This window comes from Mesoplodon bidens (genome assembly GCF_964165515.1).
Source record: "Mesoplodon bidens genome assembly, chromosome: 1".
NCBI classification, from domain to species: domain Eukaryota; kingdom Metazoa; phylum Chordata; class Mammalia; order Artiodactyla; family Ziphiidae; genus Mesoplodon; species Mesoplodon bidens.
The window spans coordinates 48,803,339-48,830,134 of record NC_138176.1 but is presented as its reverse complement, the minus strand read 5'-3'; the positions used below and the strand labels follow the sequence as shown (position 1 = coordinate 48,830,134).

At 42.1% G+C, this 26,796-nt stretch overlaps 2 protein-coding genes across 2 annotated transcripts in view; one reads left to right on the top strand and one right to left on the bottom strand.

The window, feature by feature from the left end:
- The window catches only part of WDFY4 (WDFY family member 4), a 276,626-nt gene that overhangs the window by 209,156 nt on the left and 40,674 nt on the right, over positions 1 to 26,796 (top strand). The gene's annotated exons all lie outside the window — the stretch shown is intronic.
- On the bottom strand, positions 4,567 to 5,388 carry LRRC18 (leucine rich repeat containing 18; the record flags this gene model as incomplete). Its single annotated transcript, XM_081247781.1, has 1 exon — positions 4,567 to 5,388. One exon carries the CDS (start codon positions 5,386 to 5,388, stop codon positions 4,621 to 4,623), a length of 768 nt encoding a protein of 255 aa, XP_081103907.1. The 3' UTR covers positions 4,567 to 4,620.

Genomic DNA, 26,796 nt, shown 5'->3' with positions numbered 1-26,796 from the left:
CTTGCTGGCTCACGGTCCCCCCACCCCACTTGCTACTTGTACCCAGCCACCACCAGAAAACCTGGGACATGGGTTGAGAAGCCATGCATTGTCTTTTTATTATTTTAACATCTTTCTCAGGAATCTTCAAGGGTAAGATCAACATGGATAATTTTAAGTTAGGCCAGTGATCTGAAGTTAAGGTGCTCTTTCTCCTGAGATGCCTTAACTCTTCAGAATGATTGAGGAACTTTAAGCTTGCCATAGTTACTCATAAATTAGCACTTGGCAGATACAGAAAGATCTGTTTATCACTGCATATAGTCTGTAAGATTTTTTTTTAATTTTAAAATAACTATAGATGCACAGGAAGTTGCAAAAATAATAGAGAGGCCCCAGGCAGCCTTCACTTAAATTCCACCAATGGTTACATCTTATGTAACTATAGTATAGTTTCAAAACCAGGAAATTGACATTGGTATGATATGTATGCATAGTTCTTTGTCCTTTTTATCATATGTGTAGATTCTTGAAACCACCACCACTATCAACATACGCAATTACTTTTATCACCACAAAGATATCTCTTACGCTACCACTTCCTGGTTATGCCCACCCTCTAACACAGCTCGTCAGCCTTAACCCATGGCAACCACTGATCTGTTTTTCATCTCTACCATTTTGTCATTTAGAGAATTTTCTATAAATGGAATCATAGAGTCTGTGACCTTTGGAGATAGGCCTTTTTTTACTCAGAATAATGCCCTTGAGATCCATCCAAGTTGTTATGTATATCATATGCTCCTTTTTATTGCTGAATAGTAGTATTCCACGATATGGATATACCAGAATTGGTTTAACCACTTGCCTCTTGAGGGAAATTTGCTTGTTTCTAGTTTGGGGCTATTACAAGTAAGGAAGACAATCCACATTTAATGTAATTATTAAGATGTTAGGACATAAGTCTGCCATTTCATTTCTCATTTCCTGTTTTTTCCTCTGTTGTTCATTTCTGTTTCTTTTTCCTACCTACCTTTGCATTACTGAAAGATTTGTTAAAATTCTACTTTGATTTGTCTATAGTATTTTTGGTTTTTTTGGTATAAATTCTCTATAGATTTTAGTTGCTTGAGGTATTGCATTCTACATACATAACTTATAAGAGGCAACTGGTATTGGGATTTCACCAGTTCAAGTGAAGTGTAGAGACCATAAGTCTTTTAAGTCTTAAAGTCTTCTTTTAAATTTTTAACTGTCTATAATTTATGTCTATCATTTTCTTAAATATTTCCTCTATATAAATTTTAAAAACACACACAAGATATTTCCCAAAGTCATTTTCACACACAGATAGTCTAAAGCAAGAGAGGCAAAATGAATTTAAGAAGCAAGTCAGTGGTTTAGCCGGCACTGGAGAGCCTGGCTTCCAGAACGTTTCCCTTGCCACTCTCTTCTCCTAACTGAGGGCTTTTCTTCTTCAGAGCTGATTAGCCTTCAAGTTTTTGCCATAAGCTACTCTAGGGAGATGTTGAGCGGTATCCTTGGGATGAAGACATAAGAGGCCAAGGAAATTACTCCAGGTCATGGAGGCAAAACACAGCAAGGGCAGAGGTCACACGGGGGTCACCTAGGTCACACCTGGCTTTCAGAGAGGGTGGTGACTGGGTTAGTGTGAATAGGGGTTTTGTTCTATTCGAAGAAAGAGAAAACCCTGTGACTTTCCTGTCAAGTATTTTGGGGCCTAATATACTCTCCAGAAAGTAAAGATGACTGCAGTATTTTAGGGCATGAGGGAACATCAACATTAAACCTTTCCTTGACAGAAAAAGAAATAAAATATAGAAGATATTTCCTAACTGAGTTCTGTCTCCCATCTTCAATTCATCTTACTGCCCGGGTTTTCTGATGAACCAGGGGTCTAAGGTGACTGTATCCTGGGGCAAATCAAAGCCCCCTGCTTGTTTATTTCTCAATCCTGGTGAAGTTCAGTGCACTTAAAACCCCTTCCTAAGACATGGCTATAAGAATGAAAGCACCATAAAGCACCTAGAGACCAAGGATGGCAAAAAATGTCATCTTGCATGCCAGCCACTCAGTTGGAGGTAAATCCAGGAGAGGTGCTGGAGAGAGATTTTGGAAACCAAGCACAGTGGAGGAAGTTTCTGCAGTGGTCAGGAGAGGGGTAGAGGGGCAAACCTGGGGTCCAGGCCAAGACTCTTTGTAGGGGCACAGGGAGATCTTTTCCCTTAACTCATTAATTCTGAAGAAAGAGTGTCTCGAGCGGGAGGAAGAGAAATGGTCAGTATCCAGATAACTAGTCATCACTTTCTGTTTGGATCAAATGCCCCTGCATGGATTCTGTGCTTCTTGGGTCAGAGATGAAGTAGGTAAAATAGCAGGATGGCTACTTAGGGACATGGTCAAGGCCCAACATTCTAGTGGGGTCTCCTGGGCCTAAGGCATGACATCTCATCATGTACTTCACAGACATGTGTCCTCCTCTCATCTGTAGAAGGGCTTCTAAGAAATCATTGTGGACATTAAATGAAGGGAAAAATATAAAGAATGACATTCAGTGCTCACAAGGGTGCAGTGAAATGAGTTCTCTAATATATTACTGGTAGATATATAAATGGGTGTAAACTTTTTATAAGCTACTTACTAGCATGTATCAAAAATTATTTAAAAACCACACCCTTTAATACAACATTAAAAAAATCTTAATCATACAGGCTTCATCACAAAATGATTTCTATTAGTGAAAAACAGGAAACAACTTAAATGTCCAACAATAACTTAGTTATGTATATCCATGTTTGACTATCTTACAGATGTTTTAAATTATGGTTATTAAGACCATGTAGCCACATGGGTTTCAAAGCAGGATAAAAATGATGTGAATGTTATTATTTTAACTATGTATAAAATATACACAGAAAAATAACTAGTAAGGAAATCTGTCAATATTACAGCTGGCTTACATTGTAGAATTGTGGATACTTTAAGCTGCTATATTTAAAACTACGTTGTGGTATTGTTACTTTTATAATACAAAACATTTAAGAAAGAGAAAAACTGAAAAGGGAATTTTGAATCTATATCTTCAGAGATTTTAGAAATATGATAGAGTTGTCACAGCTAAGCATTTCAAAGGAAAATAAGCAGTGAGGAGTGAAGAAATGAAGTATGCTGTCTGCTATGGTTTATAACATGAAAAAGAAATACATTAGTCACGCTGAACTAATGGATATTTATCTCTCAGTGCTTTTCCACTGACCACTACAGAACTTGCCACCAACACAGGAAAGCTTTGATTTAAAACAAACAAACAAACAGCAACAACAATGGAAAACTTTCCTAAGGATATCTTCCTTGATCCCTTTCTTTTAAGCAGTATAAAGGTGTGAGTGAGTGGTACAGGGAAGGTCCTCAGCTATTGTGAGATCTAGAGTGACTGAAGACACTGTTCAAAGTAGTATTTCAGCTTTAAGATGCACCGAGCTCTAGTTCTTAGAGAGAACTGACTTCTACTGAGTACTCACTCTGTGAGCTATCTGCTTGAAATGCATGACAACTCTTGGAGTTGGGCTGGTATTACTCCCACTTTACAGATGAAAGGACCAAAGCTAAAGTAAAATGTCCAGGGAGATGGCAAGTAAGAAGCAGAGCTGCTCTGGGCTCAGATCTGTCCAACTGCAGAGTCTTTGGCTTTTTCTCTATGCCAGGCTAGCCCTGCACACCACTAGGCTCTGAGCTCCTAACTTCCTCAAACAATGGCGTTATAAAGAACAAAGTCTTCTTTCAACTTGTCTTCCCTACAGGTTGCAAAGGGCAAGACAAGCTTTCCCCCATTGGACACAGTCCCTGCACCTAGCACAGTGCCTAGTAAGGTGTTTATCTATTGACTACACCAACCCCTATCTGCACCCATTCTTTCCTTATTCCACAAAGGTCTGGAAAAGCATTGGACATAATAAGATGGGAGTGAACCTCATTTATTCACAGCCAGTCAAGGGCTTGCAGGTTTAGTCTAGAAAGCTCCTAGAGCAAATTATGCAAGTGCAGAAAAGAGAAAGGGATAGGACTGCTTAGAGCCCAATATGTTAATGCCAATACTTAATGGTAATATCTGCCCATCTGTGTGGCCCAGTTTTGACCCCTTCCCAAGACTATATGTCCATCTGCCCACCTACCAACCCATGCTTAGAGATGCCTGACTTTTGAAGCCTGGCCCAAAGCAGTCCAATAGAACAAGCTCCACACTGGGGAGCTGGCAGTTTGTCCAGAAACGTGTGATAATGAGACTAAGAGTGTGCTGGCTGTATCAGCTGCCCAGGCCACGGGCTGTAGGCAGGAGAGTTCTGGGGCAGAAGTAAGACAGATGTCCCTTTCCTGACTCACTGTGCTCGTATGTGCGGGTGTGTGCATGCAGAGGAGACAGAAGTGTACGGAATGGCAAAGAACTAAAAGCCCTTCAGTGAACAAAATCACAAGCCAAGGAGGTAGGGAAAGGTATTTTATGGGCTTGGCTGGAGGAGCTATTGCAGTAACGGAAGAATCCCTCAGTTTTGTGAGGATGTAGCCCATTGTCATCTTGCCTCCCTCCCTTTTCCCTTCCTGCCTTAGGGTCAGGGTCCCAGGTCACCTCCAATCTTCCTGGGATTCCTTGGCCATGGAGTTGGGTGAGACCAAACTGGAAAAGATGGCCCTTCTTGGTGCCGCCGTGGCCATGCTTTTGATTTTGTTCAGCTTGTCCTGGGCCTGTTGGCATTTTCTCAGGCAAGGCCCACATAGATCCTTCTCCTCCACCAGATACAGGTTGTCCAGCCTCTTGATGGAATCTATGAACGTACCTGACTCCTCTGCCTTGGGAAAGGGGTTTCGCTTTGTGTTGAGCTTTTTCAGCTTGGGGAGCTTGGAGATGCTGTTGGGGATGGTGCTCAGCAGGTTGTCATGGAGCCCCACCTCATGGAGCTCCTTCAGAGCGCCTAGCGTGGTGGGCACACGGTCCAGGTGGTTCAGACCGAAATTCACAGTGCGGATATTCTTGAGCTGATTGAGCTCCTCAGGCAGCCCATTGGTGGTCAGCCTATTGTTGCTGACATTGAGGTAAAGCAGAGAGGTCATCTGGCCGATGGATGCAGGGAGCTTTTCAATGTAGTTGCTGTGCAAGTCCAGCCACCGCAGGTTCTGGAACTTGGAGATTGAGTCAGGAATCTTCCTGATCATATTCCGGCTAAGGTTGAGCTCGTCTACATCACTGAGTCGCAGAATACACTTGGGAAAGGTGGTAATCCCCATCTTGCTCAAGTCAAGGCGTTTCTTCCCATCAAATGTGATCTTGATACAATTCTTGGCCACACTGAGGGTGATCTTTTTACCCTTGGGGCCTTTCCTGACCTTGGCCATGTTCTTTTAGTAAGGGGTATGTTTGAAGTATGTTGTTCTGATTGACTGGTGATCAGTTAGAGAAAAAAGTCACATGAAACTGCTAGAAGATAGACTCTGATAAGAAGAGAAAAAATATCCAATTAGGAGATGACATAAGGGTACTGGACTCCCCCCCCCCCGCCAGATCACAATGCTTTACTTTCTAATGGTTTGAAAGGAGAGAAAGAGGGGAGTGGAGAGAAATTAGGTCATCAGCAGAAATAGCTTAGCCAAAGATCGTCAGCAGTTGAATGCCCTCTTCATCAATGCTCCCAGATGTAAAATGGGAGGTTCAGGGTTGGCCTGAAGGATGCTCAACACCCCTCTGGCTGTGCTGTTCCCCGACTTAGGAATCTCTCCATTGTCCTGGACTTTCACATATCCCCCCTCCTGGGTGTGTGTGTGGGAGGTAATGTCTTGGATATCTGCCATTTCCCAGACCCTCACTTAAATCTAGTCTTTTCTTAGAGTTATCCCACAAGTTCCTAGGGTGGGACTGCTGAGTTCTCAGAGGCAACATAGCCTGGATATAAGGGAATAAAGGTGGGAGTTAAGAATGACTTATGTATTACACCCCTCCTCACCTTCTGGACCCAGAGGAAGTAGTCAGGCCTTGGCTACTATAACAGCAGTGCAAATAAAAGCAGCACAGAGAAGTCTTTGCTTAGCCCCCAGGTAGGAAAATGTGCCTACAGCATGCCCATGAGCGTGGAAGAGAGGGCCACGGTGGAGCCTGGCAGAATTGAAGAGAATGCTGCCTTTTCCCACCTCCTACCCGCCTTGTCTTCCTCCCCTCACATTCTTCACACTGAGATTCTACTGTAGATACCTCTGCACCGATAGGTGTGATAACAGATTGCTGCCATCGGAGAAGTAGAATGTACAGAGTGACGGGTAGATTCTGGCTTCACAGTGCTTGCTTAGAAGTCCAGTTCTACCATAAATTGCTTAAATTTTCAGTGCCTCGATTTCCTTATTTGTGAAAACAGCTCCCATTTAGGACTCTAAGGGAGTGTAAATTATCTAAACTATAAAGCTCTCACAGCAGTGTCTGGCACATAGTGAAAGCTTGATAATGTTAACTATTAAATATTACTATCAGGAACTTTGCACATATTGATTTTAATCTTCAACAATCCAGCAAGATCCATAAGCTTATCCCCACTATAAAGAGAAGAAGACTGAGGCTCAGGAGTGAGGAAGGTCTACAGTCAAGAGGAGGATGCAACCGGCCTGCCTGTTCTAGAGGCTCTTTTCTTTTCTACAGCTTGGTGTCTCTTGCTTGCTGGTATGCTATTTTGGACCAAGCTCCCACTCTGGACAGAAGCATGCTGTCAGGAGATAAATGCTTGCACTGCCTCCATCTCCCAGTAGGGATGAGTGGGAGAGGTGCTCTGCACTTTCTCTACTTCATCATCCAGGCCCTTTATCAGGAACCATGTTTGTGTAACACATGGAGCGCCAGCAATCAGGCTGTGTGAGCCTAGTATCACATGTTTTCCTTGTACAGTAATCCTCAGTGCCAAAGGCAAGTAGGTAAAAATGCCTCCCACATGTTTATTATAAATCCTGCTCTTGCCACTCCTGGCTGAAGGTTTGAGGATTCCACCCTATGCAAGTCCTACTGGATCAGAGCCTCCTGAGATGGATGGAGCCCTCCACAATAGCCGGATGAGAGTATTCTCAGCTCTCAGCCGCATTGATGTTCTTTGGAGTGGGCCTTGTAAGCTGAACCTATTCTTTAGAAACAGTGAACCGACCACATTCAGGCATGATTGGCTGGTTACCAAAGACAGTACTGTGTTCACCAGTATTGAAATATCTGTATTACACAGCTGTGTGGAACCAGATGGGGCAAAGCAGTTTAAAAATGAAAGCTGGGGTTCCAGTCACAGTTAAGATGGAGTAAGTGCGCTCTGCCCATCTCACCCACTGAATGCAGCAAAAGGCCCAAGGACTCTGAAGATAAATGGTGTAAGGCAGATTGGAGAAGTAACTCAAAGTAAGACCAACTTTGCACCAGTGATGACAGATTTCCAACAAAAACCTCCCTCACTGGCCAAGGACAGGGAGACGGGGCCTTTTAGGGTCAGGGTGAGGGAGATCCCGTTCTTTTCTATTCATCTTTTCCATTCTCTTCTGCCTCAGCCTCAGGCAATCCTGTATCACCGGAGTCAGGCATGCAGGCACTTAAAACTCTAAAGGGGGAGAACCATTGTCTTTGACCAAACTATTGTCCCAAGTGTGTGGAAGTTTGCTTTTTTTCTCTCTATCCCACTGCTACTTGGCCCTGGAGAGAGAAACAGTGGCAGGAAGTACACAACAGTTTTAGAAAACAAGTTCCCTAGATTTCTAGCCAGAAGACCAAGGAGGGGAGGGCAACTCCTGGGAACCACAAAGTGTTGGGGAGATTGCAAAGAGGAGAGAGTTTAATAAAGTTGTATATGAACTCCAGGATACACCCTGAGCTGCCCACGAATAGACCAAACCCTGAACAGGGTCTTGAGTACCTACTCCCAAACCCTGAACCCAAAGGCTTTGTGAACTGAGCACTGTGCAGGTTTCAGACTGGTGCCTGGGTAGCAACATGAAGGGCTGATTCGAATAGTACTGTAAATTCTTTGCAAACTGAATGGACATTATAAACGTCTACAGAATCTACAAAAGGTTTGCCAGAACTTGTAGCCTGTGACTACCTGCTCAAAATATACATGTATATATCAATACAGATACAAAGATACATCCTAGAAGAAGAAGAAGAGGATAAAGGCTTGTGGTGCAGAAAAATATTTGAAGGAAAAATGGGTAAAAACTTCCAAAAGTTGGTGAGAGACATAAAAACTACAGATTCAAGAAGCTCAGTGAACTGCAAACAGGATAAATAAACTGAAAGAAATCCACATTCAGACATTATCAAACTGCTCATAATTAAAGCAAAAATTAAAGAAAAAAACAACACATTGCCTACAGGGGAACAGCATACAAATTATTACAGGTTTCTCACTAGAAACTGTGAAGGCCAGAGGTACTGGAAAAATATTTTTAAAATAATGCTGAAAAAAAAGAACTGTCAACCAGACAGTAAATAAAAACATTCTATATGAATGAAGGCAAAATAGACATTCTTAGATAAATGAAAAATAAAAATATTTGCCACTAGTTGAGCTGCTATCGAAGAAATGATAAAAGAAGTCTTTAGATGAAAGGGAAACAATACTAGAGGGAAGCTTGGACCTTGAGAATAAGGGAAGAGCAATGGAAATGTAAATATGTGGTAGATATAATAGGCTGTTTTTCTCCTCTTACAATCTTTAAAATACGAATGATGGTTGAAAGCAAAAATTATAACTGTCAATGTATGTAGATGGAATACATATGACAACTACAACATAATGGGGGAAGTTAATGACATCTATAAGGTAGGTAAGATTTTTACATTGCTTTGGAAGTGGTAAAATATTAATTCTAAGTAGGCTGTAGAAAGATAAGTATGTATATTTTAGTCCCCAGAGCAATCGGAATGGATAGTTTTCAGAATGGATTATAAAAGAAAAAGACCCAATTATATGCCATCTATAAGAAAAACACTTTAAATAAACAAAAGTAAGTTAAACTAAAAGAATGGAAAAAGATGTACTTAACAAGAGAGCTTTAATATAGATGAAGCAAAAAGTGATAATAACATTGAAAGAAAAAATGGGCAAATATGCAATTAGAGTTGGAGCTATCAATACTTCTCTCTCAGTAATCAACAGGACTAGAGAGAAAATCAGCAAGGAATGGGGTTTCTCAACCTTGGCTCTGTTGACACTTTGGGCTAGATAGTTCTTTGTTGTTGGCAGGGATGGGGTGGTGATGGGGGAAAGGCCTGTCCTGTGCATTGCAGGATGTTTAGCAGCGGAAAGTAAGAATATTCTACCCACTAAATGCCAGTAGCTCTCCATTAGTTGAACAACCAGTAATGTTTCTAAACATTCACAACTGTCCACTGAGGGGCAAAATTGCCAGATGAGAACCATTGATAAAGAACTGGACATTACCACCAACCAGTGGGATCTAATTGACATTTATAAAACACTCTACCCAGCAACAGGATACACATTCTTTTCAAGTGCACATGGAACATTCACAAATATGGACTACATTCGTGGTCCTGAAACAAATCTTAACAAATATAAATGAATTGAAATCATATAAAGAATGTTCTCTAAAAATAATGGAATTAAGTTAGAAGTCATTATCAGAATAACTAGAAAATCTCCAAATAGTTAACAGCATAACAGCATAATAATTAAACAGCATATTCATAAATTCTCCATGAGTCAAAGAAATCTCAAGGGAAATTAGAAAATATTTTGAACTGAATATAAAAATAGAACATATTAAAACTTATGGTATGCAACTAAAGCAGTGATTAGAGGAAAATTTATAGCATTAAACATTCATACTAGGAATATTTAAAAAAATAAGAAAGGTCTCAAATCAATAACAGACTTTTACATTAAATAAAGTAGTAAAGAAAAGTAAAATAAACCTAAAGGATGCACAAAAAAGAAATAGTAAAAATGAGCAGAAATCAATAAAATTGAAAGGATAAAGACAATAGAGAAAATCAGTGAAATTAAAAGCTTGTTCACTGAAAGGTTTAATAAAATTGATAAATATCTAGCCAGACTGACAATGAAATTAAAAAAAAGAGGAATTTCCCTGGTAGCACAGTGGTTAAGAATCCACTTGCCAATGCAGGGGACACGGGTTCAAGTCCTGGTCCAGGAAGATCCCACATGCTGCGGAGCAACTAAGCCCGTGCGCCACAACTACTGAACCTGCACTCTAGAGCCCGTGAGCCACAACTACTGAGCCCACATGCCACACCTTCTGAAGCCCATGCACCTAGAGCCCGTGCTCTGCAACAAGAGAAGCCACTGCGATGAGAAGCCCGTGCACTGCAACGAAGAGTAGCCCCCGCTCACCGTAACTAGAGAAAGCCCACGCACAGCACCAAAGACCCAACGCAGCCAAAAATAAGTTAATTAATTAATTTTTTAAAATAGTGCTGCTATGTGTACGATTTAAAAAAGAGAGGAGACACAAATTATGAATATCAATAATTAAAGAGAGGATAGGACTAAAAACCCATAGACATTAAAAGGATAATAAAGGAATAGTACAAACAACTTTAGAAAAAAACTTAGATGAAATCGACTGTAAACTAAAATCTCACCCATGAAGAAATAGACAACCCTTAAAGACCTATAGTTATTAAAGAGACTGAATTCACAGCTGAAAAGCTTCCAAAAAAACCCTCCAGTCTCAGATGGTTTTATTGGCAAATTCTACCAAACATTTAAAGATAACAACACCAATTTTACACCAACTTTTCCAGAAAATAGAAGAGGGAGCAACTCCTAACTTATTTTCTGAGGCCGGCATTACCCTGATACTAAAATCACACAGAGACAATACAAAGAAAGAAAACGACAGACCAATATCCCTCATGAACATGAACATAAAAATTCTCAACAAAATATTAGCAAATTGGGCTTCCCTGGTGGCCTAGTGGTTGAGAGTCCACCTGCCAATGCAGGGGACACGGGTTTGTGCCCCGGTCTGGGAAGATCCCACATGCCGTGGAGCGGCTGGGCCTGTGAGCCATGGCCACTGAGCCTGCGCGTCCGGAGCCTGTGCTCCACAACGGGAGAGGCCACAACAGTGAGAGGCCCGCGTACCGTATTAGCAAATTGAATCCACCAATATATAAAAAGAATAATACATGACATCCAAGTAGAAATGCAAGGTTGATTCAATATTCAGAAAGCAATGTAATATAGCACGTTAACAGACTAAAAAGAAAAACATACATGATCATATTTATGCTGAAAAAACATGTAACAAAACTTAACACTTATTCATGACAAAAACTCTCAGTGAACAAGTAATCCAGTTTATCTTCCTTAACCTGATAGAGGACCCCCACAAAAAAAGAAAAACCCTATAGTTAATATAATCGGTGACAGACTGAATGCTTTCTCCCCTAAGTTTGAGAACAAAGCAAGAAGGTAAACTCTCACTATTCCTATTAACATTATATTGGAAATTCTAGCCAGTGTAATAATGCAAATAAATAAATAAATAAAAGGCATAGAGTTAGGAAAGAATGAAATAAAACTGTCCTTCTCACAGATGAGCTGCTTGTCCAGGTAGAGAATCCTACAGAGTTTAAAAGACATTCTTGGAACTGACTAGTGAGTTTAGCAAGGTTGTAGGATACACATTTACACAAAAAGCATCCACTGAATTTCTGTATACTAGCAATGAGCTATTGGAAACTGAAATTTGAAAAATAATAATGCTCCAAAGAATAAAATACTTGTATATTTCACGTAAGTAAAACCAAAAAAAGTGCAGGATTTCTGTGATGAAAATTGCAAAACACTGATGAAACAAAGCAAAGAAGATCTAAACAAATGGAGAAACATACCATTCATGAGCTGAAAAACTTAATGTAGTTAAGATGTAAACTCATTCCAAATTGGTCTAAAGATCAATGTGATTCCAGTAAAGATTCCAGCAGGATTATTTGTATGTATGAATAAACAGATTCTAAAATTTATATTGAAAGGAAAAGGAGCTAGAAATTCAGAACAATTTTGAAAAAGAAACAAAGTTGGAGCATTCATGCTTCCTGATTTTAAAACCTACCATGTAATTACAAAATGTGGTATTGATGAAGGGATAGTATATTATTGATCAGTGGAATAGAAAACAGAGTCCAGAACTATATCCATATAAATATGTTCAAAATGGTCAATTGTTTTTTGACAAAAATTCAAGAGAAATTCAATGGAGAAACAACAGACTTTTCAACAAATTGTGTTGGAACAATTGATTACCCAATATGCAAAAAAATTGAATCTCGAACTAATGAAATTAACTCTAACTCAAGATGGGTCATAGGTATGTAAAGTGTAAAACCATAAAACTTTTAAAAGAAAACGAAGGAGAAGGTTTTTCATGACCTTGAGTTTGGCAAAAGTACAACCCGTAAAAGAAAATATTGACAAATTGGACTTCAACAAAATTTGAAATTTTTGCTCTGTAAACAAACAAAAATTCATATCCAACAAAGGACTAGTATTCAGAATCTATAAAGAACTCAAGGTCAACAGTAAGAAAGAAGACAATACAATTTTTTTAAAAAATGCCCAAGGGATTTAATGAGACATTTTACCATAGAAGTTATATGAATGGCCAATAAGCCCACCAAACCACAAAGCATTGCTCAGTTATCATTAGTCACTAGGGAAATGCAAATGAATCACAGTCAGATACCACTGCACAGTTACTAAAATGCCTAAAACAAAACAAAACATAAAAACCAATAATACAAAGATTTGGCTAGGGTGTGGAGCAACTAGAATGCTCAGATATTGTTACTGGGGATTAAAAATGGTACAGTCACTGTGAAAAACAGTTTGGCAATTTCTGATAAAATTAACTATATACTTATCATATGACCCAGCATTCCCCCAACTAGGTATTTACCCCCCAAAAAACTAAAACCTCATGTTCACACAAAAACTTGTGTTTATAGCTGCTGTCTTCATAATTGCCAAAAACAGAAATAAAAAACCTGAAGGTCTTTCAGTGGATGGATAAGAAATTGTGGCTTACCTTATAATGGATACTATTAAACATAAAGAGAACAAATCTATTGATACGTGCAACAACTTGGATGACTCTCAAAAGCATCTTGCTGAGTAAAAGAAGACAATCTTAAAAGTCTACATCATGAATGATTCCATTTATACAACAGTCTGGAAAAGTCACAACCATAGGTACAGAAACTAGATCAGTGATTGCCAGGGAATAGGGATGGGGAAGGTTTGACAACAACAGAGCAGCACAAATGAGTTTTCTGGGGTGTTGGAACTGCCCGTACCTTGTCTGTGGTGGTGGTTACATGAAGCTATACATGTTAGAGCTCAGAGAACTGTATACAAAAGAAGCAACTTTGCTGTGGGGAAATTTAAATTTTTTTAAAAAATTAAAAATATTTGGGACTCCATAGTCTATTTCTGTCGTTCTCAGCCCAGCTTGGAAGTCTGTGACTTTTTCATGCCCCCACTCAGGCTTGTTTTGCCCTGTGAAGGGCATCCACACGTGTATCATGTGGGCACTGCTGGCCATGTATGCATGTCTACCATGTGTATGCACATGCACACTGCAGGGAACAGCTATACACAAGGTGACATATCAGAAAAACTGTCCTATTGCACTTGAGTTAGAATCTTAATTAAAAAAAATATGGACTGAGATCAGGGGAGCCTGAGTTCTGATCATGTTTATCAATGACTTCTCATGGTAAGGTTGCCAGATTTAGCAAATAAAATTGCAAGGTGCCCAGTTAAATTTGAGCTTCAGATAAACAGTGGATAGTTTTGAATATATGTATATCCCAAACATTGCATAGTTCTGTATTTTATTTGACAACTCTATCCCATGGATCTGAAAAAGTAGTAAAGTTTCCTTTGTCCATGATCCTTGTTAGTTCTTTGGGACTAATTTAAGCCAACTCCATGTGCTAATTCCTGCATTCATTCATTCATTTGTACACTCAATTCAGTAAGTATATCGAGAGCCTACTAGGTACCAAGCCTCTGTGTTATTTATACAGGTGAGCAGTAAATGGGGCCAGTCTCTAAGCTCAAAGAGCTAAAATCTAGGTTGTTACTGATTCTGGCCACCAAATTCCGAGTCCCAAAAAGCCTAGGCTGTCTTTTGTATTTCTTGTATTTAAGATAAAGTTCACCTGAGGGAGGACAAAGGGCCTAGGTGGGAAGGATGCTTCCAGTAGACTGGAGATCCAGCCAGGTGAGCCCAGCTGTGCCTGGTCCCCCACAGCCCTCCCTTCTCTGATGACTGATGGGGAGGAAGCAGCATGGGGCTGTCCACAGGGACTTCTCCATTAAGGAGCTTCTCCCCACCAGGTCCTTTGGCTCAGAGCCTGTTCATTCATTCATCACTTGCAGGCAAAGTAGGGGCCGGCCGGGATAAGCACTTCACCTCCTCCTCAGTGCATCTGGGCCCCCAGACAGCCCCAGGCCAGATGAAGCACGCTCAGCCCCCACCCTCTTCATGCTTCTCCTCAGGGCCGCTTTACCTGGCTGGGACCCTTACTTTTGGTTGTGGAGGGCAGGGTGTGTTGCTCAGGGTCCATTCTGACCCCTCTAAGCTGAGAGAACCACTAGAAGCAGACCAGTGCTGGGAGCCCCCAAAGCCCAGGGACACCCCTTTTCTTATACAACTCTGAATGGTCAGCATCCTGCCCAGGCCTGCCCATTGGGTAGGAGAGTAAGTATTGGCAAAAGAAGTGTGAAACTGATGATCTTTCAATACAACTAAGTCTGATTAGATGAACTGTTATTATCAATTCGTAGCATCCTCACATATCAGCGTGGGATCAATCCACACAAGGGAAGCTGGCAATTATAGAGAGAAAGAAATGTAAATAGATAATCAGATAGATGGATAGGTAGATAGATGAACAGACAGGTGGATGAACAGACAGATAGATGGGTAGTCAAATAATAGATTTCATTTCACACGAACAGCTTGGAAACCCAAATATGAGAAGTTTCTAAATGTACTTTTTGTCTTGTACAATTGGCTTTTATACTTTAGGAAAACTGGACCGGTTGGTTTGACTTTAATTTCTATTAATTTTTCTATCTAGTCATTGTGAATCAAACAGCATGGTGGGACACCCCATGGATATCTAAATTAAAAATGTAATGGCAACTTATATTTTAATGCCATCAGAATATTTGCAAGCATTTTCAGCTGTAAGATCATTATCTTCACTATGATACTAGAATTTATCTGATGCTTCACACTCATGTATATTTTTAAGACTGACTTTGTTTATATGTATCTGATATCTTTAAACATCTTGTTAACACAATCTCACAATAATTACTTCACCCTTTTCACTGATGCATTGAGACCAGGATAGACATATTGTGCAACTGAAACCCCCAAAGTCACCGTCAATATTTGGCACTAACTTCATAGCAAGCTTTGTGCCATGTGGATGAGAAATGTCTTTTGCTTGTGGGACATCTCTTAAGGGGAAGTAATGCAAACTTCCCTCAGTGAAATCACTCATTCAAAAGTCATTATTCTTTCTCCCAACTCTGATAAGACCCATTCACTAGATATGTAAGGGGAGAGCCTCGCCTGTGCTGTGACTTCCCATGAGCCTTCAGATCACTCCCTGTGCCCTCCACCCCTTCCCAGAACGAGCTGTTCGTTCATGTGAAAAGCCCTGTGGCAGGTGGAGACGTGAGTGGTCACTGCGGGGCTCTCTGTTGAGTGGGTGTGTCTAGAAGCTCTGCCAGACCTCTAAAAAAGGCACGAATGTTCAACTCAGGCATCGTCTGCACTGGAGGAAAGAATTACTGTTTGTCCAGCACCCACTCTGGGCCAGGAACTGTGTGCTCTACTACTTGCTTTACAATTTTGTCTGCTTTTTGGAGTATAGACTCACTGGAGGTATAACCATTAAGTGGTTTTATTTTTTTCCACCTCTGCCCCCAGCTACATTATATCGAGCCCTGCTTTCCTGTGAGCAGAAGGACAGATTGCTAGGAAGGGGACAGACTAGAGGCAGAAAGATTTCTGTGCAGCTCACAGCAATACCGCCACCAGACACCTGGCAGAGATGATGGAGAGAATGACAGCAGGAGAGAGATGTGGACAGCGGGGGTGGAGTCTTACAGGACCCCACAGCTATGGGGGTTTTCCGGCATCAATTTTGGAAATGCTTCACAATGTCAAGAGCCACTTGCTACTCTTCATTCAGGTGATATGTACCAAAGTAACTATTGCAAGCATGCTGCTGGACCATTTCTATATCTCTAATCTCCATAGTAATTATGCAAAGTGTCAGTCCTATTTTTAATATAGGAGAATTGGGGCTCAAAGAAGTCAAATGCCTTCCCCAAGTTCACAAGACAACACAGCTCAGCCAAACCTAGGCTACCTAGCTATTACACACCTACAAACCTAGGTGTGTAATACCAAAGTTTATGATCATCCCACTACACTATCCTGCCTCTCTTTTCCTTCTGTTGCCTTTTCTTTAGTCTTGTTGCCTGTTAATCCCACTGTCCAGGGACCAATGTGTGGGGTGCTTGTTTTCATAGATATATATATGTGTCTATATCTGAATATAGTTGAATAATACGGATTTTAAACATATCTTACTAGCATTAGTGGAGTCATTTAAGTGTAAGAGCATGGAGATTGACAAAAAGAGAAGGAGGTAGAGAGAGGGGAACAGTTTAAAGGGTACATGTAATGCCACCAGCCAGTTCGTTTAATGGGCCTGTGCCCCAAGTGGGCGGTGATAGAGACAGGAATCTGTTGTTCCTCGGCCCCTCCAGTCCCCACGAGCCCCCATGGTGTGAGCTTCCTGTAAAGATGCAGGTTTTCGTCCAGCATGGCCCCAGAACCCTGGCCCACAGCATTCCCACATGCCCACCAGAGAAGCCGTCCCTCTGCTGCCCTGGGCCGGTGTGGGGAGGTGGGGGGAGGGCTGCCAGTTGTGCAGGGCCCTGAGAGGCTGTGTGCAGCCACCAGAAGTGCGATTTTCACAGTGTGGGCTCACCTGGAAACCTAACACTTGGAAGATGCACTTCCGCGGTTCCCAAACAGCAGGCCTTCTCCGAGTGTGGGTCCTACGATGCGCTCCACCCCCTACAGCCCCCAACACACACATTCTCTCCGCCAGCCCTTAGAGGCCCTTCATGCCTCCTTCACACAGCAGGCACCCTCCAGTTTGCCATTTCATTCAGTCCTCACAGCTCTCCTCTGAGGTAGGAATATTCCTCCCACCCAAAGATAAGGACCTGGGGGTGGGGTGGGTGTAAAGTGGTTTATCCAAGCTCACACCGCTCGCCTTACTCCAGGGCTTCTGGGTGGGATGTTCTTTCCATGACATCAGAGCTACAGCACACAGAGTATCTGTGTGGAAATTATCAGGTTCATTTCATTTGGCAATTATCTGGTTAATTGGATCAACGCAGCGCTAAGGATCTTACATTATGCATGTATACCTTCCTCTACCCCTAATATTGTGTACTTCTGCATCCTCAGCACCAGTGTGGGTCTGCACATGTGCTGCCTGGGAAGCCATTATCTGTCAAACTGCCCTCTTCCCCCTGGCCGGTAATAAGAATTCAACTTTTATTTGGAGCAAAAGTTCCCAGGGGGTCACATGGCCCAATAACAAAAGATTATGATTTCTTATTGGTTTAATAGCATCTATTTTGTAATTCTGAATGTACTCTGTTTTAATTGGATTTGTTAAAGGAACAAAAGGGAATAGGTGCCTTACAATTAAAATAAAATGTTAAGATTATTAGTTTAACAGACTAGAAATGTCTTGTTCATCAACCAACACATTCAAAGCACACAAAGCAACCTTGACATCCGGGAAGCAAAGCACCAAAGTCAGTGTTGGCACCTTTAAACCCCAAGAGGTGAGCATTAATTCAATTTCAATCACCGTGGTTTAAGCACTGCTATTGCCAGACGGACCCGATTGCATTCTCTCCTCACAGCCGTGGCTTCCATTGCAGATAAGGAAGCTGGGCTCAGAGAAGTGGCTTGGCAGGGCGAAAAGCGCAGGGGCTTTAGACCCACGTGGGTCGCCACCCAGCTCCCCATTTACTGTCAGGTGATCCTGAACAGTCTGTGGAGCCTCACTGAGCTTCAGCCCCGACTTCTGTAAATGGGATAACAAAAGTGGCTGCTTCTGAAGGGTGGCGTGAGGGTGAGTGAGGGCCTCGGAGGACTTTGCTGTGACGGTGGGGGATGGAGTGCAGGGAGGAGCTGCAGCTGGACAGGGCAGCACAACTGATGACAGTGGAGCCAGCACTCCAGGATTCCAACTGGGTAGAACCCTGATTCAGACCCCACAGCCCAGCGTACTTACTTGCTGGGGCATTCCCGCCTCCCAGGTGCAGACCTCAAATTACTTTATTTGGAGGATAAAGAGATATAGCTCCTTTGAGGCACAGAGCCACGCACGCACCCAGGATCGCAGAGTGGGGGGCATTTCTCAAGTGCCCAGTGATATGTGCATTCTTTCTGCACCACGACCCCATCTGGCCCCAGTGAGAACTTGCTGAGGGGTGGACATGGTGCAGACCCAGGTGTACCCAGCTGCGTGCACTGGCCAGCCCCATGGTGTGGTACCCCCATTTGCTGTACAACAGTCCTAGCTCCAAGGAAAGCTTTGCTGTAAACCCGCCCACCTGTGAAGTTGTGAGATACCTTGAAGGGGAGCCCTGAGGATCAACTGTAAGGGAACAGCCACACCTTCCCTGGCCCTTTGGAATTCATTTCTTCATCCATAGTTCACACTGGATAACTACTATCAACGAGGCGCTGATTTATGCAGCAAACTAAATGAAGGCTGTGCTCACATCCTAAAAGGGAGATGAACCAAAGCAGACAAACATAACACCGGGTGGCGAAGAGTGCCAAGAATAGAAAGAGCAGGGGCAAAAGAAACAAGAGAGTGGTGTTGGGAGATGTGGTATTTTGAAGAGGTGACCAGGAAGGGCATCTTTGAACAGAAGACAACTGAGCAGAGATGGAAGGAAGTCAGGATGCGGGGAGGCAGGGCGGGGATTTCAGATAGAGGATGCTCCAGATGGAAAGGCTCTGTGACAGAGGGATGGGGAGGGACAGCATGAGGGTGGGAGAAGGAAGGAGGGAGGGAGAGAAGGAAGAAAAGAAGGAAGGAAGGGAGGCCAAAGACACGATTTAAAAAAAAAACAAAACCCAGGGCAGACATGATCTGGCTTATTTTTCAAATGATACTTCAGCTGTTGTGAGAAAAATCTCCAGGGCGTGTCAAACCAAGGAGAGAAGGCCAGTCCCTACACTTCCCCCAGAGTGACCACCGACAGGGCCGTGCCCTCTCCTCTCTAATTTCTACCTGAGCCAGGAGGAAACCCAGCCCTGGGCCAGCCGCAGGCTCTCCTGCGTCTCCGACAAGCTTGGCCATGCTAGAGAGTCAGGGGAGGGGGGCGTGGTAGGCAGCCACTCTTGTTTCCCTCTAGAGATGTTCTCTCAGAGCCAGCAAGCCCACCACTGCACTGAGACCTCTCGGTCAAGCACAGGTGACTGTGATATAAAAACCACATAGCCTTTTACATACGGGTGACAACAGTGTGGTGCAATGTGTGTGTTTGTTTGTATAAACCTCAGCTAAACTTCCCCCCATCCAGAGGTGAAGGGCATTGGAAGGACCATGGTCTCATTTTTAAAGGGATACTTTAGGTTAAAGAAAAAGAGTGCAAAAGGATGGTTTGGGGCTCTTTGTATGTAAGGCACCTGTCTTTCAAAAATGCTGTAACTTCTAATCCTTTTTCTGTAGAAATATTTTCTGAATTCATGTTTCCCTTTCCTCCTTGAGTCTTTATCAGGCTTATTTGAAGCTATTACTAAAACATTCAGGACTATCATTAAGAAGAGAGAACCCTTTTCAGGCGACTTTGGACAAATAGATACAACTTGCTAGGAATGATGTGAACAAAGGCAACATGGCGGCCCACACTTTGTTTAGGACAGGGAAGCTCTTCAGCATTTTACAAATAGGGATATTACCCACGTATTAGCCATTCTGTCTGCTCCCTTCCTGTTATGTGTAAAGTAACTCAATAGAAGACAGGCACTCGGACAGCAGGGAATGTGGAGGCTTTGAGGCCAGTAGAACTGGGCTCCATCCCCACCTTCACTGCCCACCTGGTTTTAATCATGAGCTCAGTTTACTGATCTGCAAAATGGGTTAGAAAATTGCAAGTTGTTGTGAAGAGTAAATGAAGTGATGACTGTATGTTAAGTGACTAGTGTGCACTGGGTACTCAGTGAACGGTAATCTGGTTCCTGGCACCTTTATGATGGTAAATAATGCTGATAGAGTCACCAAACAACACCATATTGATTGCCTCCCTCAAATTAGTAGCCCCAAGACACTCCCCACTGATCATTAATCCCAGATGTAGGATTTGTGGAACAATCTTTGCTGATTCCCAAGCACAAAAGTCTTTGCAGCCTTTTAAACACAAATTATTAGTAATACTAGTGATAATAATAAAAGAAAAGAAATGTAACAGCAACTTGTAGGTATGATAATACCTTTGTCCACTTGTAACCTCTAGAGCTTGCTAGAGCCCAGGCAACTCACTTGCTCATCCATTCATTCATTCATTTGTTCAACAATTTGTACTCGAGTCATTCTACAGGTCAGGTCAGATGAGAAGATATGCAGTGAACATGACAGACATGTTTCTCGTGAAACTCCTATTTTAGGAGAAAGCAAATCAAGCAAGAAAAACAAAACAAACAAAACAAGCAAAAAGAGCCAAGATTATGTCAGGTGGTTTAAATGCTCTGCAGAAAATAAAACCTGATGATGTGAAAGGGAACACCCAGGGTCAGGAGAATGTTGATGGCGGTGGTTGAGGGGGGAGGACTAATTTAGACTGAGATAGATGGGGAAGTCCTCTCCCAGTTTGTGCTGAGACTTGAACACTAAGAGGCCATGTGGGAGGATTTGGGGAAGAACACCCCCAGAAAGGGGCATACCAAGTGCAAAGTCCTAACAGTGGGGAGAAAAAGGAGATGCAGGGGTGGCTGGAGCAGGGACAGCAAGGAGAGGGTAGAAGATGAAGACAGAGGACTTCATGGAAGATACAATACATTACGTGCATTATCTCATTTAATTCATCCACCCCACTTAACAGGTAATGCACCGAGCCCCAGAGCACATCCCTTGCCAAAGTCACATACTAGTCAAGCAGAGCCGGCCCTTGTCTGTGGGCTTAACTGCCATTTGGCTTATCCATGAAAGTTTGACTTGACAATGTCCTGTAATAAATTTGGCTCTATGGGCCGACAAGGAAGCTCCTGATTCATCATGTTTTCCAGACACTACCCTAAACCGAGCTAGATCCTGTTCATAGCAGCCCAGGTCAAGCCCCATCCTTAAGGCTCGTCCTTCACTGAAAAGAAGGCACACGTGTGTTATCACACCCAGCCCTGGGGGTTGAGATGAGTTCTATTGTGTGAGACAGGTAGAGAGCTTGAAAATTGAAAATTGGCAATGAATCCAACTGGCCATGAGCTGAAAGCTGGTGATGGTTGGTGCAGCTGGGTAGCCCATCATGCCCACTTGGAGGGGCATGGTTCAGCTGCATGCCTCATGCTCTAAGAGTACCAGGGACCAGGAAATATCACCTAGCTTTGATGAAGACCCACCCAGATGATGGGTAGAGGGAAAGAGCATGAAGTCCTTCCCTTTCATCAGCATTGCCAAGTAAAGAGCGGTGGGCAACAGTGGGAGACCCTTGGAGTCCCAAGAAGAAACTGGCACCACCAAGCACCAGGCCTTAAAGGTCAGTCTCTACACAACAGTAGGGCTCAGGCACACTGAAGAGCGGACAGGGGCAGCCTCATCTCCTCCCTTCCCCCTCCAGGTTGAGGCTCAAGCCCAGTCACCCCAGCTTGAAGACCAGTCAGAGCTGTGTCCCTCCCTAGTTGTATGACTTAGCACACGTTTCCTGACCTTTCTGACTCCCCATTTCTTCACAGGAGAGCTGGTCATCAGCACTTGGTTCACATAACAGCCATACGGTTTGTAAATGTATTGAGAACCTACTATGTGCCAGACCGTTTGCAAATCAATTTAACACATTTAAATTAGGTTCCTGGCTTCAGACTGTGTATGGATTATACTGACCACCTACTCTGGGCCAGGCATTTTAAAGACACTGTAAATAATTCTTACACCTGCCTGATCTATTTATTGATTTTCATCTCCACTGGACAGATACGGTGCCTGAGGCTCAGAGAGGCCACGTAGCTTGTCCAAAGTCACAAAGACTCAAAGTAGGGGCACCTACCTTTGCCTGTTGTGGAAATAGAGACGTGAGGCGTGTATTCTAGTGTGTTCCATGAAGAATCCCTCCTTACAAGGCCCAGCCCAGCCTAGGACTCAACCATTTGTTCGTGGGTTCCAGTGTTCAGGATCACTCGTAGAAATGGTTTGCCTCCAGACTTCTCAAAAGACAGACTGTGCTCCAAACCCCAGCATAGTCAGCAGAAATCAAGTGAGGTCTGCTGAGGTTGCCTTCACAGGCTGCAGCCTCCTAACTGAACGAGCACTGCAGTTTCCTTAAAGGGATAACTGGGTGGGTGAGGAAACAGTTCAAACACTAGCCTCCACCTGCTTGTGGAGCAGGAAACAACGTTCAAGGTGACTGAGACTTTGGAAAGATCATAAAGCATGACCCTAAAGCCCCACAGATTCCCACACTAACCTCCCAAGCTTGTCCACGGCCCAGGCGCCTGAGAACGCCCAGCTGGGTCCCCAGCTAGCTGCCCTTCCTGTCTGGGGCTCGGGGCCAGCTTCCCCCTCTCCTACATAATGAATTAGCTGGTGTCTGGGGTTTGTAAATAAAGCACACCAGGAGAACGGCATTTCCAAAGTTGCTTACTCAAGAAGAGGAGAGAAAAAGAGTTTGAAGAGGTTGTAGTTTGGCAAAGTTAAAGTAAAATAAATGCAGCCAGAGGAAAACTTACCCTGTTCGGCCTGGTTCTTCCTCCTCAACTGTGAAACTTTGTCACCAGGCAACAAGAGACCTGGGACCTGGTGTTAATTAGCATAATCTTGACGCCAGCCTGCAAGGTGAGAGAACACAGTGCCAAAAGGGTCTGCAGGACAGGGTCTGGGGTCCCTGGGGCTTGCAGTGGGCTTCTTCCTGGCTTCCCCAAGCAGTGCCCTGGGGATTACAGTACCAGGACGGCTGCTTTCCATGGCGACCTCCAGAAGTAGATGTTGCTAACAGAGGGGAAAGAACCATGTTTGCCTCTTTGAAGGGACAAATGTCTTACTTCTATAGCATTGAGTCCCATGAAATATCATTCGACTTCCTTGTAATTTGCCCCAGTATTTCTTTCTGCTCTTTGGTTTTTGAGAGGGCTGTCTTTTATCTATTTATTTGAATTTAACTATTTCTTGCAGTTTTCTTTACACCCTTTTCCCATGATTAGATCAGAGTGACTATAATGCTCATAAAAATCAGACATTCAATGATTTTTTCTTAATTAATATTATGCCATTCAATGCTAGTATGTAGTTTCTAAACTCGACATTTTGAATGAATGTGCAATACTGAATCTGGTGGACTTTGCTTTTCCTGTTGTTTCCAATTTGACACTATCATGAATAAGGCTGCAAGGAAAATATATAGGCATTTATAGTCCTTTTGTTCAGTTTCTTTTCCTTTAAATTAAATTCCCAGAAATTGAGAAATTTGGCAAAAAGGATAAATGTTAAAATTATTTTGCAAATAATAGAATAACATTGTAGAACAATTAGAAAATACATATATAGAAACAAAACTATAAAAACACTCTAAATTGTATTACCCAGGTTGAATTTTTAAAATAAATTAAGTAATTAGCAAATAAATAATTTGAAATGCAAAATTAACCCAAGCAATGAAAATTTTGGCAAGTACAAAAAAGCAAAATGAAAAAGTTTAAATTAAAAAATAAAAATATAATCATTAAATTAGAAATATAGTTAACTATAAAATTTTTTAAATACATGAACACCACCACCATCCTATTTAATCCAAAATGAAAGAAAATAGATCATTTAATTTAGGCAATAAATGGATTTAACATAATAAGCAAATGAAGATAACTAGAAAATTAAAAGTTACCTGAACTCCTACAACTTAGTGCATCTCTAATTAGAATATTCAAAATGCACATAATTTAAATTAGAAAATAAGTAATCTGAAACTCATAAAACACAAATAAGCAAAAATAAAATCAGTACTTTAAGGGAGAAAATACACAAGAAAAATACATTTAAAATTTTTTTTAATTTTTAAAAATTTTATTGAAGTATAGTTGATTTACAATGTTGTGTTAATTTCTTCTGTGCAGCAGAGTGATTCAGTTATACATATATATATTCTTTTTCACATTTTTTTCCATTATGGTTTGTCACAGACCATTGAATATAGTTTCCTGTGCTATACAGTAGGACCTTATTGTTTATCCATCCTATATATAATAGTTTGCCTCTGCTAACTCCAAACTCCCAGTCCTTCCCTTCCCTACCCCCCTCCACCTTGGCAACCACAACTCTGCTCTCTATATCTGTGAGTCTGTTTCTGTTTTGTAGATATGTTGATTTGGATTGTGTTTTAGATTCCCCATATAAGTGATATCATATGGTATTTGTCTTTCTCTTTCTGACACACTTAGCTTAGTATGATAATCTGTAGGTCCATCCATGTTGCTGCAAATGGCATTATTTCATCCTTTTTGATGGCTGAGTAATATTCCATTGTATGTATATAGTACATCTTCTTTATCCATTCATCTGTCAGTAGACATTTAGTTTCCCTGTCTTGGCTATTGTAACTAGTGCTGCTGTGAGCATAGGGGTACATGTATCTTTTCGAATTATGATTTTGTCTGGGTATATGCCCAGGAGTGGGATTGCTGGATCATATGGCAACTCTATTTTTAGTTTTTTGAGGAACCTCCATACTATTTTCCATAGTGGCTGCACCAATTTACATTCCCACCAACAGTAAGAGGATTCCCTTTTCTCCACATCCTCTCCAGCACTTGTTATTTGTAGACTTTTTAATGATGGCCATTCTGACTGGTGTGAGGTGGGTCCTCACTGTAGTTTTGATTTGCATTTGTCTAATAATTAGCAATGTTGAGCAGCTCTTCATGTGCCTATTGGCCATCTGTATTTCTTTTTTGGAGAAATGTCTATTTAGGTCTTCTGCCCATTTTCCCATTGGGTTGTTTGTTTTTTTGTTATTGAGTTGTATGAGCTGCTTGTCTATTTTGGAAATTAAGCCCTTGATTGTATCGTTTGCAAATACTTTCTCCCAATCCGTAGGTTGTCTTTTCGTTTTGTTCATGGTTTCCTTTGCTGTGCAAAAGCTTGTAAGTTTGATTAGGTCCCACTTGTTTAGATAAATACATTTTAAAATACAGATACGTAAAACTTTGTAAAAATTAAAGCCACTCAGTTTCAGCATCTAGAGGTAACTTTATGTTATATAAACTTCCAGACTTTTCATGCATCAACAGCATCAGGTTTATGGCATGGTTGTGCAATAATAATTTGGTAATTTTGCTCATGTTCATTTCTAACTCCAAATATACACAAGTTACCAATTTGTCGGGTAAGAACCCTCTAATCCAGCCAGAACAAAGATTTTTGTTGTCGTTTTATTAATTTGCTTGTATGCGCTTGTCTTCAGAGTCAGGGCCCGGGGTCAAGGTGTGGTCCAGCAAGCGCTCTGCACAGCCCGGTGTGCTGGGCTTTCATGGGTGCCTGCACCAGACTTCAGCAAACCCTCATGAACTTCCCTAGTCTGCACCCCACCTCTTACCCCATCTCCATTTCCACATCTGAAGATGGAGATCATGGCTATCTCATTGAGTCTTTGTGAAAATTAGACAATTGACAAAAAGTCTTTGCAGTTTCCAATGCATTAGACAATTATTACTATTGTTTTTATGCAAAATTTCTACATGTTAAAGAAATAAAGACAGGAAGTTATAATAGAAATATTATAGAAGGTCAATATCCTGTTAATTCAGGAGGAAATCTCTGAACTGCAAGAATGCCTGTCTATTAATGGATTTCTACTGACCTACAGTCTAGGTCTGAAAACTAGGCTAAATCCAGATTTGCTTCTGAGGAGCGAAAAAGGAGCGGGAGTGTGTTTCTATTACCAGCCTCTTGGCTCCTTGTGGAAAACTCTGCCCACCCCACAGACTGCTTCCCCAGCATGCTCCTCCAGAGCCGCACCCAGGCAAGAGGCAGGGCAAGATGCTGGCCAGTACTTGCCCTGTCTTGAGGCACAGCACAAACCATTAGTAGACACGTTTCTAGTTTGCCAAGATGAGTGAATTTTCTTCTCCTTGTGGTCTGTGTTTTCTTGACACCCATGGGTTACTCACTAACTCATTTCACCATGGCCTCATAACTGTTTTGCAAATAGAAGAGACACAGGAGAATTTGGAGAGGCATCAGGCTTTTTAAATATGTCCACTTTAGTTCAGGAGGCCCAGTTTCCCTGTGGGCCATCCCCGGATGTCTGCGAGGTTACTGTCTTAGTGCCTAAGGACTAGCCATAGCCCGCTAGTCCCAAAGGTGAGGAGGAGGAGGATGGGCAGATCTCCCATCCCTTCCTGGGCTGAGAGGGTATAGCCTCCAGCCAGATGAGTCCCTTGGCAGAGACCCTTTTGGCCTGGGCCAGC